This window comes from Struthio camelus, chromosome 4 (assembly GCF_040807025.1).
Source record: "Struthio camelus isolate bStrCam1 chromosome 4, bStrCam1.hap1, whole genome shotgun sequence".
Classification (NCBI taxonomy): Eukaryota; Metazoa; Chordata; class Aves; order Struthioniformes; family Struthionidae; genus Struthio; species Struthio camelus.
Genome location: NC_090945.1, coordinates 41,065,834 through 41,083,685, shown reverse-complemented (window position 1 = coordinate 41,083,685; position 17,852 = coordinate 41,065,834). Strand labels below are relative to the sequence as shown.

At 36.0% G+C, this 17,852-nt stretch overlaps 1 protein-coding gene across 4 annotated transcripts in view; it reads right to left on the bottom strand.

The window, feature by feature from the left end:
• Positions 1 to 17,852, bottom strand: part of RXFP1 (relaxin family peptide receptor 1) — a 50,426-nt gene that overhangs the window by 4,833 nt on the left and 27,741 nt on the right. For 2 of the 4 annotated variants that reach the window (XM_009677144.2, XM_009677148.2), the window contains exons 3-15: positions 14,389 to 14,493; positions 13,448 to 13,553; positions 11,145 to 11,216; positions 9,470 to 9,541; positions 8,248 to 8,319; positions 7,414 to 7,485; positions 6,300 to 6,374; positions 5,937 to 6,008; positions 4,691 to 4,762; positions 3,822 to 3,893; positions 2,491 to 2,562; positions 587 to 658; positions 98 to 327 (exon numbers count right to left, since the gene is read on the bottom strand). In XM_009677144.2, the coding sequence (XP_009675439.2) occupies positions 98 to 327; positions 587 to 658; positions 2,491 to 2,562; positions 3,822 to 3,893; positions 4,691 to 4,762; positions 5,937 to 6,008; positions 6,300 to 6,374; positions 7,414 to 7,485; positions 8,248 to 8,319; positions 9,470 to 9,541; positions 11,145 to 11,216; positions 13,448 to 13,553; positions 14,389 to 14,493 (1,164 nt within the window). The remainder of the gene's footprint in view (positions 1 to 97; positions 328 to 586; positions 659 to 2,490; positions 2,563 to 3,821; positions 3,894 to 4,690; positions 4,763 to 5,936; positions 6,009 to 6,299; positions 6,375 to 7,413; positions 7,486 to 8,247; positions 8,320 to 9,469; positions 9,542 to 11,144; positions 11,217 to 13,447; positions 13,554 to 14,388; positions 14,494 to 17,852) is intronic. The other 2 variants (XM_009677146.2, XM_009677147.2) reach the window with 2 other exon arrangements.

Below are 17,852 nucleotides of genomic sequence, written 5' to 3'. Positions count from 1 at the left end.
TGCAAATTTGTCAGTGTATTATAGTAACAGATACTATGTATGCTATGATGAGCAGACTAAAGTAATATTCTTTAACTTTTACACGTGGAATACTTACAGCAGAGAGACATTATTGAGATGGCATGGAGTTTATTCTCAGATCTGATGTAAGGCCTCATGCAGATAACAAAGATATTTCCAAAGCAAGTGATGGCAGAGACAACCCAGACAAACACTCTCTGTATAATGCTAGCTAAAAGATTTTCAAGGGAAGAAATGCCATCAGTATTAGGCTTACAGCTGCGTACATGAGGGGCATATCCACAGTACTGGAATTTCTTAAAATATCTAGTTGTGAGAGAAGAAAAAAAAAACAAAAAAAAACAAGAGAGGTTTTCAGTTTGGCTACCAAAATAGCAAAGCTGTCTAATAACTATTTAGAAAATATAAAATGTCCATATTCTGAAAGAAAAAAAAACTAATTAAAAACTGTCAGGTTTCACAACTGATTACATGCCAAGTTTCATATAGTTTTGTTTTTAATTTTCAGTAATTTGTAAATTGTAAAATTTGAACCAAAGAAAGCAAACTGGAATTATCTACTTACATGTGGGAAAGGTTTCTAAGGGGTCTGAACATTCTTCTCTGAATGTTTCCAATTTCAATGCCTTCTAAGCTGCTGTAAACAATATACTCTTACTAAAACAGCAAGACAAACTCAGTGGTAAACAACAAGCTTATTGAGCATTTAACCGTGTTCCTATGATTATATGAAGCTAGAGGTGAACTTAATTGCATCTAATCTGTCATCCCTTTGAAACTTAAATGGAAAATCTACATAAAGGCTAAAATAAAATAAAATGAATTGCAGCTAATTCGAAAAAACGTAAGTGTTCTTCCAAAAGCACAAAGGAGGCCCTTTTAGTGCTCTCAGCACTAAACAATTACAATTATTATGTTGCCCTTCCAAAGTATTGATCTACTTATGTTCTCTCATTATCTCTAGGAAAATAATAACTTGTTCCAATAGCAATATTTTACATTTCTCCTCTTTCTTTTATACCAGAGAGTGCTTACCAGACAAACAAGCTGCTGTAGGAATTCACTTTTTATTGTGTCAAGAGCAGCAGGAAAGTGGTACACAGAACACTGTGTGCAAGGGAAAACACTGGCATGCTTGCAACACAGAGATGGATTTTCTTATTTTAAAATTTGTTTAATATAAGAAAAATTGCACTATTATGTCCCCTGCAATGCCAGATCAGTGAAATGTAACTGTACAAGCTGTTCTTTAAGAACTTCAGTTTTCTGGTGAATGGTATAAATGCAAATATACACATTTGGGTTGGTGGGCAGTCTTGCTAGGAGGAAAAAAAAAAGGCCCAAACATGGAAACTTGTTGGTTTTAGTTAAGCATTGGAATGAATCTGGGGGCATGCTGTCCCCAGCTACTCCTGTTATTTCAGACTAGGAAATAAGCAACTGGTGTTCTATAAACCGAGTGCTGAAGATAAGGACATTCTGTTTCCGACAGATCTATCTCTGAAGATTTATTGACTTTATTATCTTAAAAATATGGAAGCTCCTAGGCATTCAAATACATGCATTCTTCAGTGTTAAATAATGGCTAAAATGCATGCTGCATCCTGACTGTTACGGAGGTAGTAATTAATTATTCTTTCCCATGCTCAGCTGCTCATTTTCATGAAACTTGTAGAGATTTAGTATTTTCAGATCTTTAGTCATTTGCCAAATTTAGTTGAATTTGGCAACTGGATTCCAAATCACTGTGCAAGAATTGGACTGACAAACAAAGGCATGTGCACAATTGCTCCCAGTTACAACTCAGGACTGAAATAACTCCTACCACTCTCCTATCCAAGGAGGCACTTCTTTCTCCCCATACTCATTTTCAAATGATTACTAACAAGAACCAACGCGGTGCTCTGCTGAGCTGATCACTGGAGACGTGCAGTGGCCTACGGGGATATGTTTAATCTACCACAGGATGGCGTGAGCTTTGCAAGTCTGTCACTGTGCTGTTGCATAGTTTTAGCAAGTGTTCTGGTAGCAAAATTTATGTCAGAGCTGCTGCGTTAGCGCACCTACAAATAGCTCCCTTTATGTTCTTTAAAAAGATTTGTAGAAGACTCGCCCTCTCTGAAATGATAGCTGAATTTTACCTGATTTATTGACATCAATCACATAAATTTTCTTTAATCTTGCTCTGTAATGGCAGAATAGCCTATGTCATTTGTAAAGCTGGATTTAAGATTCCTTTGTGTTGGAACAATTTCCATTACAAAGCTCGTATTTTCAGGAAGAAAAATTTGAATATTGTTAATAGTTATTCTCCAGGTTCAAACTGTTGAGCAACGTCAATGAATATAAAATATTTCAAATGTGATGTCTTATTTAAAATATTCTGACTAATGTCCTTCTAGAAGGAGATTTGCATAATCAGAAAGAAAATATAGCTAGGATTCTTGTACATAAGAACTTGATACTTACAGGGATTTGAGTTTAATTAGAAAATCAAACTGGTCCATTTGTATTTTCTTGATGGGATTATAAGAAAGGTTCCTGTAAATACAACGTAGACGTAAGTATTTTTGTATATCTTCTTTATAGCTTGTTCTGAAGATAAAGTCAAGCTACATAATCTTTTTGCATTTTCAGTCCTGTAGTAAGGACTCATGGTATTGGCAATTACGACTGTGAATAGTAACATTCATTTATCATTATTTGACTTACTAAGCCGGTGGAAAGACTAGTTGGATGCTTCACAGGCGTGCTATTGACACATACACATACTCACACACACAGAGCAGCCCCCCGTGCTTTAATGTTATGACTATAGAAATACTTAATAATTAAACTATTTGAGCTTCTCTTTTAAGTAAAAGAACCTAATTGAACTACATGTGTTTTTAAAAAAAAAAGTTTTATTTTTCATAATCATTTCTGTGCCTTCAAAGAGCAACAGGCAATGAATTGCCACAACAGACAACAGAGTCAGCTGCTATCGCTCAGCGCAAGCATGTTTCTAGATACATTCCCCTTTTCTGTGTCCCTTTTCCTCATATAATGACAGGATTTTGCAACTGTGCTTGACAGAAATGGTCATGGGGGCAGAGGGCTTTGCTCATGAAGTTAGTCTCTAGCGAAACAATCGTTCAGGGCAACAGCAAAGCAGGGATACTTTCTCGAAAGGTACATGGAGTCCGTCCATACGAGCAACAGGCCTGCTAGCGAGCCTTGCTGCTGCCCGGTTCCTCCCGTTTGAAATCAAAATGTGGAACCAAGGCAGGATTAAACGTGCAGGCCTGCGCACTTCTACTTCTGTCCTTCTGAAGTTAAAAGCCAAGGAAAATGCAGTAATCGGCCTCTTTTCCAGTAGCAGCGTTTGACATATGCTTAACAGAAAAAAAGAGTGCCATTCTGGGTTTATAATACCCTCTGCTCTTTTTGACCTCTCTTACAAGAAAGAATTAGTTGCCAACAAGGCATCTGTATGATGCTCTTATATATTTATGATAGTTCTATTTTCAGAGCCAAATCATCGTATCACATATATATCCTGATATAACTAGCATAGCTCATTTTCTATATAGTGACAAAATCTAGACGTGGATTTTGGATATGATGATACACATCTTTCACAAAATTATTCTGGACAAAGAATATAAAACTGCCTTTCAGATAAGTTTTCTTTTAGGCAGAGCTTAAATGAACCATACGAACAAAAATGCTCCTTTCCTTCCTAGCATTCATGACTGCAAAGATCATATTGAGTGAGTTATATGCAATTACATATAATAATAATAATCAATAATTCTTACAGTTGTGAAAGCTCCTTTAGATCCTTAAATATATATGGAGGAAGTGATTCAATCTTGTTGCTAGCCAGGTCTCTGTGGAAACAGCCGTAGGTGGTATATAATAAGTTTTTAGTAGATTCAATAATCTACTAGAAAAGTTTTATAATTTCAAGAGAGACAGTTTCATTCTTACAGAAAAGTTTTATAATATCAAGAGGCAGTTTCATTCTATTTGCCAAGTAGAATATTACATTGTTATATAGGTTATCAGAAACTTGGACTATAAAAGAACGCTGTTAAAACAAGATAGAAAACACGATCCATCAGACTCCTCTTTGTCTGGTTAGTTCAGAAAAGTCATTAGACGCATAATTTATTATTACTGTATTTACATCCAAGAGAAGGAAAAATATTCTTAACTAGGGCTGCAGGAACCTGGAAATAAACTAAACGTATAGTTTCATGCTGAGAAGTCTCTCACATCTCATATGGGTTAACCAATACCACACCTTTTCCTTGGTTCTTTTCTCTACCTTGCTGCTCATTTTCACTAAACTTGGAGGATCTTAATACCTTTGGACAGCGGAGTAACGATCTCAGTATGACTGCAACTGGCAGACTTGTTCAAAAGATACGGAAGGCACACACAAACATAGAATATGATACATAATTAATATGACTTTATCCAGAAGAGCAATATTATTGATACTCTGAGAGTATGTATTTTATTGACTATTTCTTCTTTGTTAAATATTTGGAATAAAACTAAGGATGGATGCTCTCTCCAGATTATTTTACAAGAAATAGAACTTACAATAAATGCATAAAATGCACAGTTGTAAATTATAAAACTTTATCACTTCTATAAATAAGAGAAGAAATCAACTCACAATTCATCTAACATCTGGAGAGAAGAAAAGCTGTTTTCATTTAAAGAGATGATTTTATTTCGTCTCATCACCCTGAAAGGATTAAAAAAAGCTTATATTGCTGCTTCTTGAAATCTATTCGTTTTCTGAGGAAACTTTGCATAAACTTTTAAAATTTGCTGTTATCTCCATCTTCAAGTGTCTGCCTCATTAATTCAGTTAACAAGCTAATCAGTTAAATACTCACAATTTTAATATTTGATAAAGAACTTTTGTTGCCTGTGCGTGCATGTGTTTGTGTATATATTGTGTGTTTTTTTGGTTGTGTTAGTATCAACCGACAACTAAAACTGCAAGGAATTGTCAAAAAATCTTGATTTTTGTGTATGCCAATAGGACAGTACAATAACAGTAACTAAAGATTGTTTGAGAATTCAATATATTTTTTAGGAATGAATATAATCCTTTGCTAAAGTCTGAATGTGCAAACTCCAGTCTTCCTGATAAGTTCACTTAGCTAGGTCTTAATTCGAGTGCTTTTCCACTCATCTAGGACTTCCTTCTATACATAGGATGCTGTTAAGAATTTCCTGTGGGGAGGAGAAGGATTATGTGGGCTAGAAGGCTTGTGATCTAACAGCATGCTGGACATAGGCACATGGTTGTGCAACCTTTCCTTCACCCTTATTTCAGCTGGCAACGTGCTTGCTCCTCCAGTGAATAACCTGGATTTTATAATCAAAGAGAAAGCTAAGAATATGAGTACTGCAAAAGAGGTAAGGATTGAAAGTGACAGCTATTGTGGAGCCAACTAATGTACCAAAAGGTCAAAGGGGTTTTCTGAATATGATTACAGCATCACTAAGGACACTTAGGGGAAATTTCTTCCATTGATGAGCCAGCCAGCCAAGCTTTTTAAAATGAAGAAATGAGCTACAGATTTCATAGATGTAATGATGTTTGCTTCTTTCTGTTAAAAGATTTTTGTTTTCTTTTCCAATTAAGAAATTAGAAAAAAAAAATTCTAAACCTTGGTATCAGTCAGAATCACTTCAGTGAAGTTTAATTGCATATATCAGTGCTAAAAATTTAAACAGTGGTTATTTTGTATTGTGTTCAATTAAAACTGAGAATTTAAATTTAATCTCCTTGAGCGCTAAATAACATACAATTTAAGAAACTTTTATATTAGCTGTTGTGGATAATTTGACTGTTATTCAGCACAGATATGTTTCATTTGGGTTGTGCAGCATGTGCTGTTACTTACAGTACAGTTAGAGTGTTGCAGGAGATGAAAGTGACATTTCTTAAATGTTGGATATGGTTGCCTTCAAGATCTCTGGGATATTAAAAAAAAAAAATCACTGAAAATAAATTATTTTTAATCAGACAGTTATTCCAAGATAGTTAAAGAAAAATCTCACCAGAACTTCATGATTTCACAAAGGAGAATCATAACCAGATATCCAATTTTTCTACACACCTAGCTGATGACTTCAGGTCATCAAGCCTGCAGTGAACCCAGAGGTACTCTGTAACATCACTCGTGTCCCACTAGAAAAAGTGGTATGGAAATGACATTCAAGGATAACACAGCAATGTTTTTCTAGTGAAATAAAAGTGGACTTACAGCCAGTTTAGTCTTGGCATGTATTGGCACAGAGGTTTATCGGGCAAACGAGCAAGAGAATTATTCATCATCGCTCTGGAGAAAAGAAAAATAGCATAGCTGGCTATATTTGCTGAAAACTACATGATAGAAAAAATATGTCTCTTATATTTGTACTTTTGAATAAAAGGCACTCAAAGCTTGAATCATTTTTCATAGTTTTAGAGGTAGCATTCTTTTTTTAAACTTCCACATATTTCCTGTGGCCCTCTGTGGAATAGTGTTTTATCTTTAACTTATGAACTACTAGGTAAAGATGTTAATTTAAATAAAATACAGCAAGTTGATAGAAGTATTTTTACTATTATGTCATAATACGTAATTTCCATTCATCACAGAAGAACGGAGTGAGCGAGGGAAGTCTCTCTCGCAGCCGGGAGGGGGAAACGGGGCCGGAGAGCTGGGCAGCTGCTCCTGCGCTGGCTGGATAGGGAAGGGGCAGCTTATGGAGGGGGTCTTGCAGCTGGGGGCCTTAGCTGCTGCTGGGGCAGGAGCTGTGGGGCAGCCCGCCCCTGCCGCTATCCATACCGCCTCTATCCATACCCACTGCACCTCGGCTCCGGGGGCAGCCCCAGCCGGCCGTACGGCGCCGGAGGACTGGCACCCATCGCTACAGCTGCCATTTCCTTGTCGTCTCGGAGGCATAGTGTGTTTTCTCTTTTCTTCTACCTGTCTCTCTATAATTTTTCAGCTACTGTATGTCGATTGCTGCCCAAAACCTCTCTGATTTCCCTGGGAGCAAGTTCAGTGTTTGCCAGGGACATTAATCATAAATTCATTTTATAAGGTGGAGAATCACATATATCTTGGTTGGTCTCTAGTGTGACTTCAATAAAAGCAATTCTGTTCCTATTGATTTTGGTAGTTCATGACTGCATTCAGGTAATTTATCTATGTAAAATGGCCTGAAAAGATGGGCTCCACAGGGGTGGCTAGGTTTCTGAAAAATAAACTCTACTACAACAGTGAACAACAGAGTGTGGTGAGCAAGCATGGTCATTATAAACATACTTTTTAATTTATCTGTTCTTTCTGTTCTTTTCAGTAACACTTTTGGTTCTTATTCCATACTTACAGAAGAATAAGTGATTTGAGTCCGTAAAATGTTAACGGAGAGATCCGATTGATCCTATTATTTTCAATTATCCTATAAATTAGAGCAAAGCATATCTCAGATTGACAAAGGATTACAGTCTTAAATTGAACAGATGATTAAAAAAATAACATAATTGGAAGCGGCTTTCTTCAAATGCCCATTACTTAAAAAAAGTCTTACTACTCAAAAAACCTACTCAAGAAAACAAATGTACCACTCCATAGATAGTCAGAGTATTCATCAAATTAATTCCCCTTTTCAGCACAGTTTGGACAGTTTTTGAACTATTTTTAGCTTAAAGAAAGTAATTACTTTCAATTACAGAAAATTATTTTCTTGCCAGTTTTTAAAATACCTTGATCAGTACTTTGAATGGCTTCTGTGCGAAAACAAAGCAGCTGGATATAACAGTGTTCCAAGACAATCTGTCAGTTGAAAACTCACAGAAATATCAAGCACTTTTTACAAGCAAAGACCTGTCCAAAACTTCTGTTTCTACTGTTTAGTACAGTCTGAGTTATTTAGTAGGAGCTGAGTTATTTCATGTATTATTCTGTAAGAAGCAGTTATTCCTAACAATATTTGCTATTGTAAAATAGGTCATAGTCATCTGAATCATTAAAGCCCAAGGACTAGTTTCTACTTCCACCAAAGTCGATTGCATTTTCTCCGCAAAAATGCAAGAGGAGTTCCTTAATTATTATCTAGTATAAAATAATGCTATGCACAAAAATGAAAATAATATAAATATTTCTTTGTATTGCTTTAATTATTCATTGAGAAAATAAACACATAAATAAGAAAACAACATACAGCCACTCTAGTTTATGGAGATCTTCAAAAACACCAGGCTTCAAACTGGTTATCTTGTTGTGACTCAGATATCTGAAATAAGATTGGTAGAAGATAAACGAATAGAATGCTTGATTAGTATCTCATATGTGAAAATAAATTTTAAGATTTTTCCTTTATAATTTATCATAGTGCCAATAAATTTTTTCATAATTATGGATTGCTTTCTTTGAAAAAGAATCCACTAAAGTATAATAGAAAAATTCATATGTGTTTCCAGTCTGTGTCTGTCTGTCTGTCTCTCAGGAAGCCAGTCTTTATGAGAGCGGGAAATGAGCAGACCTGTCTTTCATAGAAATGCCAGAGCAAAGCAGAAATCTGTGTTTTGAGGACTTTCAGAAAAACAATTATCTATAACTTTTTGTTTTACCTGTAAAAAAAAAAAACACAGCTGGCTAACTATTTTCACTGTGTCATATTTTAGACCTGCTCCAGTTTCCTTCAGTAGAGGAATAATTCCATTAATTTCCTTGGGATCAAAATTAGTGATTGCTAAAAACATTGCTCATAAATTTAGATACCAGAATCACTGAAAAAGAAATGAAGGGTGGTACTATAAATGGTCTGGGAAGAGCAGGTGTAATAACAGATAATCATCCACACCCAGGTGAAGGAAAAGTAAGATGCATAATAACATTTTAAAATTTTCCCTTTAAAACCATTGCAGAAAAAAAAGTTGAACAATGCAGCTTCTCTATCATCTCTTTCACTGACCAATTTCCTTCAAAGTTATAAATATATTACATAAAGTTGCTGCAGAAAAAAAGTTCTTTATTGGTACTGGCTTGCTTTGGTTTGTTTCTCTAAACTAAATAGAACGTTAAAGAGTTTTTGTTCATCCCAAGCTCTCTTTTTTGCTTTACTCCTTTTTCATTCTTATTGACTTGATGCAAGATAACTACTATACTGTCGTCTTCTGCAATGCAGCAGACTTGTGGAACAGGAGGAAAACACGGAGCTGTCTTGTATTTTCAAAGTACTCTCCTGCCAAATAAAATTGCATGGATAGATATTTCACAGATAGATCTTAATCTGTTTCTTTTTTCAATCAAATCATTGGGCTAAAGGTTTGGACCATTTTGTAATTTCCTAATATTGAAATAAATATGAAAGAGAGAGCTATAGCAACTTTCAAAACTGTTCCCGTTGCTCTTTACTTCCATATTCTAAAAGTGATACTTACAGTTTTGTCAAATTATATAAACCTCTGAAAGCATGTTCAGATACAGCTCTAATTTTATTATTCTGAAGATGCCTAAGAAGATACAGCAACAATTAATTCTCCAAGCACGCGAAGTCAAAGCAAGCATGAATAACCAATTAAAATCTATCAACTAAACTGAATTAAAGTGTGATACTTGAAAAGAAGCTGTCAAACTTGTTACATCTTAAATTCCACAATAACCACTTCACAGCAAGAGCTGCAAAGACTTCAAAGGTGTACTAAAAGAAATAAAAACTAACAGCAGAATTACAAAATTCATTCAAAAGTATATTTGGTTTGCCTAAGATGAACAAAGAAGTGATTTTATACCACCTTCTCTTTTACGTCCTCACTCTGAAGTCTAGTCTGTGTGACCAGATCCTTATGCTTAGCTAGAACTCTGCTGTAATCAGCCAAATTTTGTATGATAAATGTCAAATTTAAACTAATTTTTGAAATTTCTGTTTATAGTATCACTGAATTTTCAAAAGACTACATTTTAAGATAATAATAAAATGTAAAATGAAATTTGCTAATTTTCTGTAAACTAAAGAATATTACACTTTTTCTTTCTATTTGTTTTTAAATCTAATTTGATGGACAAATAAGTTCCAAAATATTATCAGCGACAGATGTTAAATCCTTTTAAAGTATTATTATAAAGCTTTATGGCTTTATTGTCTGAGAATCCCATAAAATACCAGTTTAAGTAAAAATATTTTCAATTACAGTAAATAAAGGGTCCAGTGGCATTCCTGTTGAACCCAGTCAAAAACGTGACTTATGCAAAATGGGATTGTGTCAAACACTGCTCAAGAGCTTTTTGAAAATGTACATTTACAAATCAGAAATATGTGAAATTACTTAAAATTGTAAAGAAATGTTTTATACTGATAGATATGGAGGTATTTCTTCTAATGAAAAGCTCCTTCGGAGACTTCAAGGAAATATGGTACTTTGTGAACACACGATGGTGCTGCAGTACAGCGCTGCTTTCAGCACAGTTAAGTATGATGAGTTTTCTAGGAACTGCCTTAAACCAGTGACAGATTTCTGTTCTAGATTTCTGCCTTTAGTTTCTTAATTGCCCCAATTCTATATAAATCAAGCTCATTAAAGGCTATGAATTTTTGAACAACATATATGTTACACATCCTAAAACATACACAGTACTATGTTGACTAATTGATTAACTAGTTGGGGCTCTATTAAAGTGATTCTAAACATATTTAGGAGTAAAAGTAAGTGCCATGCTTCCCTATGGCAATGGATAGTTTTTCAAACTTTCATTTAGCAGAGTAAACAGATTCAGTTACTTTCATTTCTTGTAGCTTATTACTGCTCATTACAAATGTAACTTCCTTAAGGCATGATGAAAGTTTATGGTATAAAATAATCAAAATAATAAAATTTAATATGTAGAATGCATAACGTTGCAAGAAGGGAGATGCCAAATCAAGCTTTTTGAGGAAAACAGGTTACACAATTATAAGATGTAATTAAGGGAAAGAGAAAACAGAATTTTTAAAATAAACTGAAGTTTTCTCTGTTACATGTTAAGCTCAGGGTATGCGTGTGCAAGAGAGAGTGAGAGGAAGAGGTAGATTATATTTAAGGGACTTAATAGAGATTTTAAGTTGAAAGACTCCCTTACAGATTTTGAAGGTCTTGGTATTTCTTGAAAACATCGGCAGAAAGTTTCCTTAGCAGATTCCACTGAAGAGACCTGTAGGAACAAATACATACAGTAAAACTACTCTGTCTGTATACTGAGGCTGAGTTTATCCTGTTTGGTGTAAATCTAACGACTTCACTTCCCAACATACATTTGCACAGTAAATAATTTGGTAGAAATTTCTATAATAAATTGAATGTTTCCAGAAAGGTTAATTTATATATTCAGGAGTGTCTATGTACGGTTTATTACCCAAAGGCGAGAGTAGCTATGCTGTTTGCTGTCAAACTCCATCTCTGCAATAAGGTAAATCAAATCAAAGTTGACTGCATTGATCAATGAAAATAAAGAGATCACACTAGAGCTGAATTTGGGTTAATGGATTAGGAGGAGACTGTGAAAAGACACATCTTACCTATTGCTGCATTTTTACAAGCAACTGTTGTTCCCACTTTCTTCTTTACATGCAGGTGGTACCCTCTCAATCCTCCCTATCCAGATGATTAAAAATCACAAACTAATTTTAGTGAAGTGAGACCAAGAGTATCACCTTTAGACCCGGGAAAGAGAACTGTGCAGTTGATCAAAAACGTGCCATGTGGCATACCAACGAATTAATAGTTTCTAAATCAATGGGGAAAGATAACAGTTTTCCTGCTCAGGGTGGTGGTGGGGCGGGGGGGGAAAAAAAATCACACTTTGCTTCTGAGGCAAGAGACTTCCTTCAAAAACTCACCATGAATCAGTCAGCCAGGAGGGCGGTAGTTAACTGATATGAGAAAAATGAAGTCTATTGCCTGCAAATGGAGGGAGCTGTTCCTATAGTATACAGCCAGTGGAAGATAACACTAGATGAAGATTTATCAGCACTTTCCTGGGAGGCATTCGGAGGACCCCGTCCCTGGTGCTGCGAGCACTGCTTGTGGCGGTGCCTGCACTGCAGGCTGCGAGACACAGCTACAGTTGTGAGACAGCACAGCCTCACCTCCTGCCAGTTACCTCCCCCTGCTACCTCTTCCCCCAGGGAAAAGAAAGGTGCTGCTGCTGTGGTTTGACTATGAAATACGGTTAGTTTGAATATAACAACAAATTAGAGCTGAGAATGCTTTTGCAGCTCTGTTGACCGTCATTCGGCAGTCCCTGGGCTTGGTGGAGGCAGTAGGTGTTTCGTCCTCTGCTGTTGCATGGCTGCCTACGATTGCAACAGCCTGGGCTCAGCGAGCCAGGTGCTGCCTCCACCTCTATGCCCCTGGGTTCCCACAGTGTTGCCATTTTTATTATTCAGTAAGAGCAGTTTTCCCAGTGCTAAATAACAAAAGAAAAATGAAACCGAATTTTCCACCTCTGTCCATATTTGTATTTATTTAAGCAGTAAGCCCAGTATTTATTACCAAAGACTGTTCTTCAATGTCCTCATAACAATTGACAAAATAATAGTTAAAGCTAAGAGTTAAAAAGATTTGAGTATAAACTAAAACATAGACTTTTTTCAAAGCATAAATGCACACGGAGCTTACTTCTCAGTGCATGTGTTCCTATGCCCCCATGTCCATCAGGCACCAACTCAACTGTCCTGACAAGAACAAAAATCACTTAGGACATAATTGAGTTAGAACAGAACCTAGCCAAAAGTCGTCTTAACAGATTCATTGCTTTTTCTGAAGGTAGAACTGAGCTATTATTTTTGAAGTCTCTGCTGATCCTGCACCAAAAGCCAAATTTAATACATATTTGATGTTCTGAATCAGATCTGAACATAAATCTTCACTTTGAAGTACTGTGGTACCTGAACATGAGCCCGACAAGAAGAACTTCAGTCACATATGAACACAAACTCGAAAGGAATAGAAAAATCTGTACCCTTGCTTTACAAGAAAAATCCTCAAGTGAGGATATTTGATGCTGCCCTCTATTCACCACACAAAAACCAGTCTCTCACCCTTCATAGGTCCCGAAAGAGGTCCTGAGCATTATGTCTTTCAAAGAAACACTTCACTTTAACATTTCTTTAAATTTTGTGAAATCGTGGCTAGTCCAAGCCATTATCACCAGTACTAAATGACTATTTCACATAGAGTTGTTTTAGCTCCTTTTCGTTCACGTTATGCAGGGAAAATCTGTACTTAAAACACTGAAGGTCTGTTAATGGAGAGAGACATCAGGCTTTCAGAACCACCAGCTGAGCCAACTGGTTATAATTATGAGGCTGCAGTTGCAAAATAGTTGGAGAACCGATATTCAACCCTGCACAGACCAAGCAACCGCTTTTCTGCTCTACTTACATCATGGTTATGTTTGAAGAGACGGAAGGGACAGCACGTAATTTGGCACCATCACAGACAATCTCTAGCCCTTGGCACATACATTCTGCTGGCACAGAATCAGCCACTGTGTGAAGACAGGAAAGTGGTTACAGCAAAAGGTAGGATGGGGAGTATGATGAGATGGAGAGAAAAGAAATATGACATAAAAGAATAGTTAGCACAAAGACAACGAGACTCTTTTAAACGAAATAATTTAAATGAAGTCTTGCACTGTTTTTACATAATTGCTTTAGACTTAGGAAGATCCTAACAATAAAGGGATAATAAGAACAAAAAAATCTACTACTTCCTGACATCTCTAAAAGAGATTTTGCAATATAGCTTTAGACTTGATACAGGAATCTGGTTTAGTAATTTTTTTTCAGATTTCTGTGACTGTCCTTTTGATTATTCAGTCCTAGAGTGAGCTCAATTCTGCCAGGTCAAAACAGGACGACAATAGGTCAGGAATTCTTTGCTCCCTCTTCCCCAGACTCTGTGCTTTCACTTAGTATTATAGTGGACAGAGTCAGAAAATCTGTATAAATGTCCACAAAACTCTCTCTTTTTTTTTTTTTTAAGACTCATTTGATGTGCTAAGAAGATAATTTGAAGGGAGGTTGTTTTCATTTCACTCTGAGAGATGAATGTTTCATGATGTTTTCTCTTATATTAGTATATCCAGATAAACATTTATATTGCCCTTCTAATTGGCACATCTTTGACATTTTCTTTACAGAAAATGAGTTACTTTTAGCAGAACTGAAAAGAGCTTCAGTGCATTTGTTAGTCTGAGACATTCATTCTATTTTACTACAAATGAAACTGCACTGTATTTCTATTTCTGATAAGCATATTTGGGATGTTTTTCCTTTCAGGAATCAGTAATAATCTCACAAATAATTCTTGTAATTACTCACAGCACTCAGGTGTCTTGGTCTGAAATGCATATGGAGATTTCATTTCATTGTATCTGTCTTTTGCATAATGTTTATCAAATTGTAGAGACCATCCGTTGTTGTCTCCTAATTAAAAAAAAATCAAATAGAAGACATTTGAAAAACACCGCTTCAAAATATTTTCTAAAGGTATAATACAAAGCAAGACCTTCACTAATTTTCACTGCATGGTCCTTTGCCTCAATTTTTACCTCAATAACATGATTTTTCCAGAACATTTCATAGAATATTAAATGACCTTGTCTTTGTGTGGCTGCCTAATCACCAACGTGTACTGAGATTACAAACTGCATAACAGGATCAGCTTATTTTACCATCAATAACGCAACACTTTGTGACAGTTGCAATAGAAAAGTATAAAAATCAAAGTTTTACTTCCAAAAGTTTTGTCTGGGTAGGTTTCTAAAAATGAGAGGCAATCATATTTTCCTACCTCCCTAAATGTGTAGGAGGGAAATATGCTACTCATAGAATATTTCTTTGTCCAGGAAAGCTTAAATGATCACTATGTCTCCCACCACTTCTTTGAGAGGGCTGTTTCACACAGTTACAGTCTCAGAGGTGAACAGCTATTTCATAATATACAAATAATGTCTTTGCTCAAAATCTAGGTGAAGGTCAAACAAACAGCACTTTCAAGAGAACTTGTGACACGTAACACGCTCAAATCATCAAGTTTAACTTGAGCTCAACATGCATTTTCTTAAATAAAGCATTATCGTATATTACCAGTTTGGTCATTGTGCACAGATGTACTGCAGCGTAGCAAATCACAGGTATGAAAGTGAACAGAAAGACACGATCTTTCACTTCCTTCCCACAAATGGGCACTTCCAAATACGACAGTGCTGGAAATCACTACAGACCTATTTCTTGGAAGACTATCGTACATCTGGCATATCTAAAGAACTGATCAGGTAACCACCTCTGACATAGGACAGCAATACACCCCTCCTCCCCCCCAAAAAATTAACTTCTCTTCAAACGCTGTGAGAGGCTTTCATTCCACTAATTTGAGTCTGCCTCCTCTTCAGCTTTGGCAACACCCCCTCCCCTTTTTATCTAAAACATCTCATTTGAATGAATTTGCACCAGTGGTAGAAACACTCCTCAGGACAGTACTCACTAGCTGGTGGTTCAAAGTGTCAGTGATAATTTAAACTGTTACTTTCTAACAATACCCACTCTCTAACATGTTAAGAACTTTGAGGATGGCTCTGCTTACCTAATGACTACAGTCTTATTTACGGTTTTATGATATGGTCTTCTCCCCCTGCCTTCTCCTTTGGAGGGCAGTGTTTCAGTTATACTTACATACCATTCTTGTGGACATTTTTCCATAAATCTTAATAGATATAGTAGTAATGCTCACTTGACTATTAGTTTGAAAATTGATAGGGAGGATAAAATATATTTACTTTGCTGTAACTTCTCCCTTTCTGAACTGACATCTAATTCTTCATGGTACATTACAATTCAGCTGTTTTCTCAGCTAGGCAGGGAAATTACTCTACCTTGAAAGCATCTCCTTTAGCTTATCTCTGCAGAGTCAGCAGATGGAGCTGTTCAGAGAACTGCCTGCCTCTCTGCTGCCCAAGCGGAAGAGATGCACTACGCATACTGATTAATAGATATTATGAAAGATTAAGTAACTCCAGATAGACTAACTTCATCTAATTATTCATTTGTTTTGAATAACTGGAAAAGAAGATTCAAGGCAAAAATAAATCTCTGTGTTCAGGAATGCTCCGTAAAGAGAAAAGAAAGACTTGAAAAGTTTCTTCTTTGCTTGAAAATTAATGTGAGCAAAATTATGTCAGCTGCCCACTCAGAGAAGGAGAAAGTACAGGCACTTAAGCCCATTTTACTAACTTCCCTGAGAGCACCTGAGAGCCTGGATCCATTAGCAATTTTGCCAGGGTACATCCTCAAGCAGATTTTCAGAAGCCTGATGCATTTTGGATGAAGTGAAAGGAGTTTGCCAACCTGTAGCTACATTGCCTTGCCTGTTTTAAATGCTCAGCAGAAATTCAGTTTCAGGACTGTTTACAAAACTACAAAGCAATATCCATAATTGATGAAGTGGTGAAAGCAGATCCTTTGCCAAGCAGTGAGCACCTTATAAGCCTACTGCCCTGCAGTTAGGTCTGTAATGAGATTTCTCTTATCACTATTTTTTGGTATTTTTTTCTGACTGGAGAGCATACATTGAATTTCATCTGCAAGACTGGACTGAGCAACTGGGACCTGATGGATCTAAAAGGTCTTCTTTATATGCAGAGAAGATAAGATTTAAGAAGAGAGTAATCTTTCATTGGGGATCTTTAAATAGTTGTTTTTAAAGATGTATATTAAATTTGAGTTTATTCTTAGACTATAATTATACCATAATTATGTCAAATAAATATTTTACAGTCAGGAGTACAGTCTTAAAATATTTTTGGACTTCCTAATGCAGAATTAGAATCATATAAAGGTTTGGACAATTAACCACTTATCTGCAGATTCTGAATATATAGTTAAAAGCCCTAAAAACCCTACACCTGATGTAAACCAATGGGCAGATAAAGTGCCTTTTTTTCTGAATTTCTCTCCTTCTGACTCAAAAGAGTGGATAGATGAGATTTTGTTCCACTTTTTTGTATTTTTAAAACACTTTGTCAATGTGACAAAGCACTTACAAAAGGTGACCATCGCTGCAGTTTGTATCTGGAAAGAGAAGAATGAGCAGTGCCTCCTCACTAATGGGAACGAAGGAGCGGTTCACTATAAAGTGGAAGCTCACCAGCATTTTCAAGGAAGTCAAGAGGCTTGAGAAGGGAAAAAAGCACAGAGAAGAGAAGATGGATTATCTTGTACTGGAACCATTCCAGTTGTCTGGAGTTTCTGGTCAATTCATTTCAAATAGTGGGCTTTTCTCATGGTCATTGTTTTCCCTGCTAGAAGTGCTGTTTCCCACTAGAAATACAAAGGCATGCCTGAATGTAACAAGTATATTCTAAGTTATTCTAAGTTTTCTGACCTTCAAAAATGTTTAGCTTGGGCCAAGTTTTGTGCCAAAGTGTGGGACAGTCTTTTATTTTACCCAAACAGTTTTGTCAAATCCCAGATGCATAAACTGTGCAAACAACTATATTTAATATAACATTCAGTCAACCTCAGAATGCCAGAACTGTAAATCACTTTGTGATCATTTAAAGTTTATATGGTAGGTTTGTGACCTGTTTATCACTGTTGAGATGAGGTTCTTCAAACACTTTTAAGAAATGACCAGTAATAGTACTGGTCTTGTGATCCCAAATCTATCATTTTCAGGAGTACAGCTCAAATGAGAAATGATTTTTTCCTGAGCCAGTTCAAAAACAGATTAGGTTGGCTGCACTTGTGTAAAAATGAGATCTGAGAAAACAAGGCATCAGCAAATC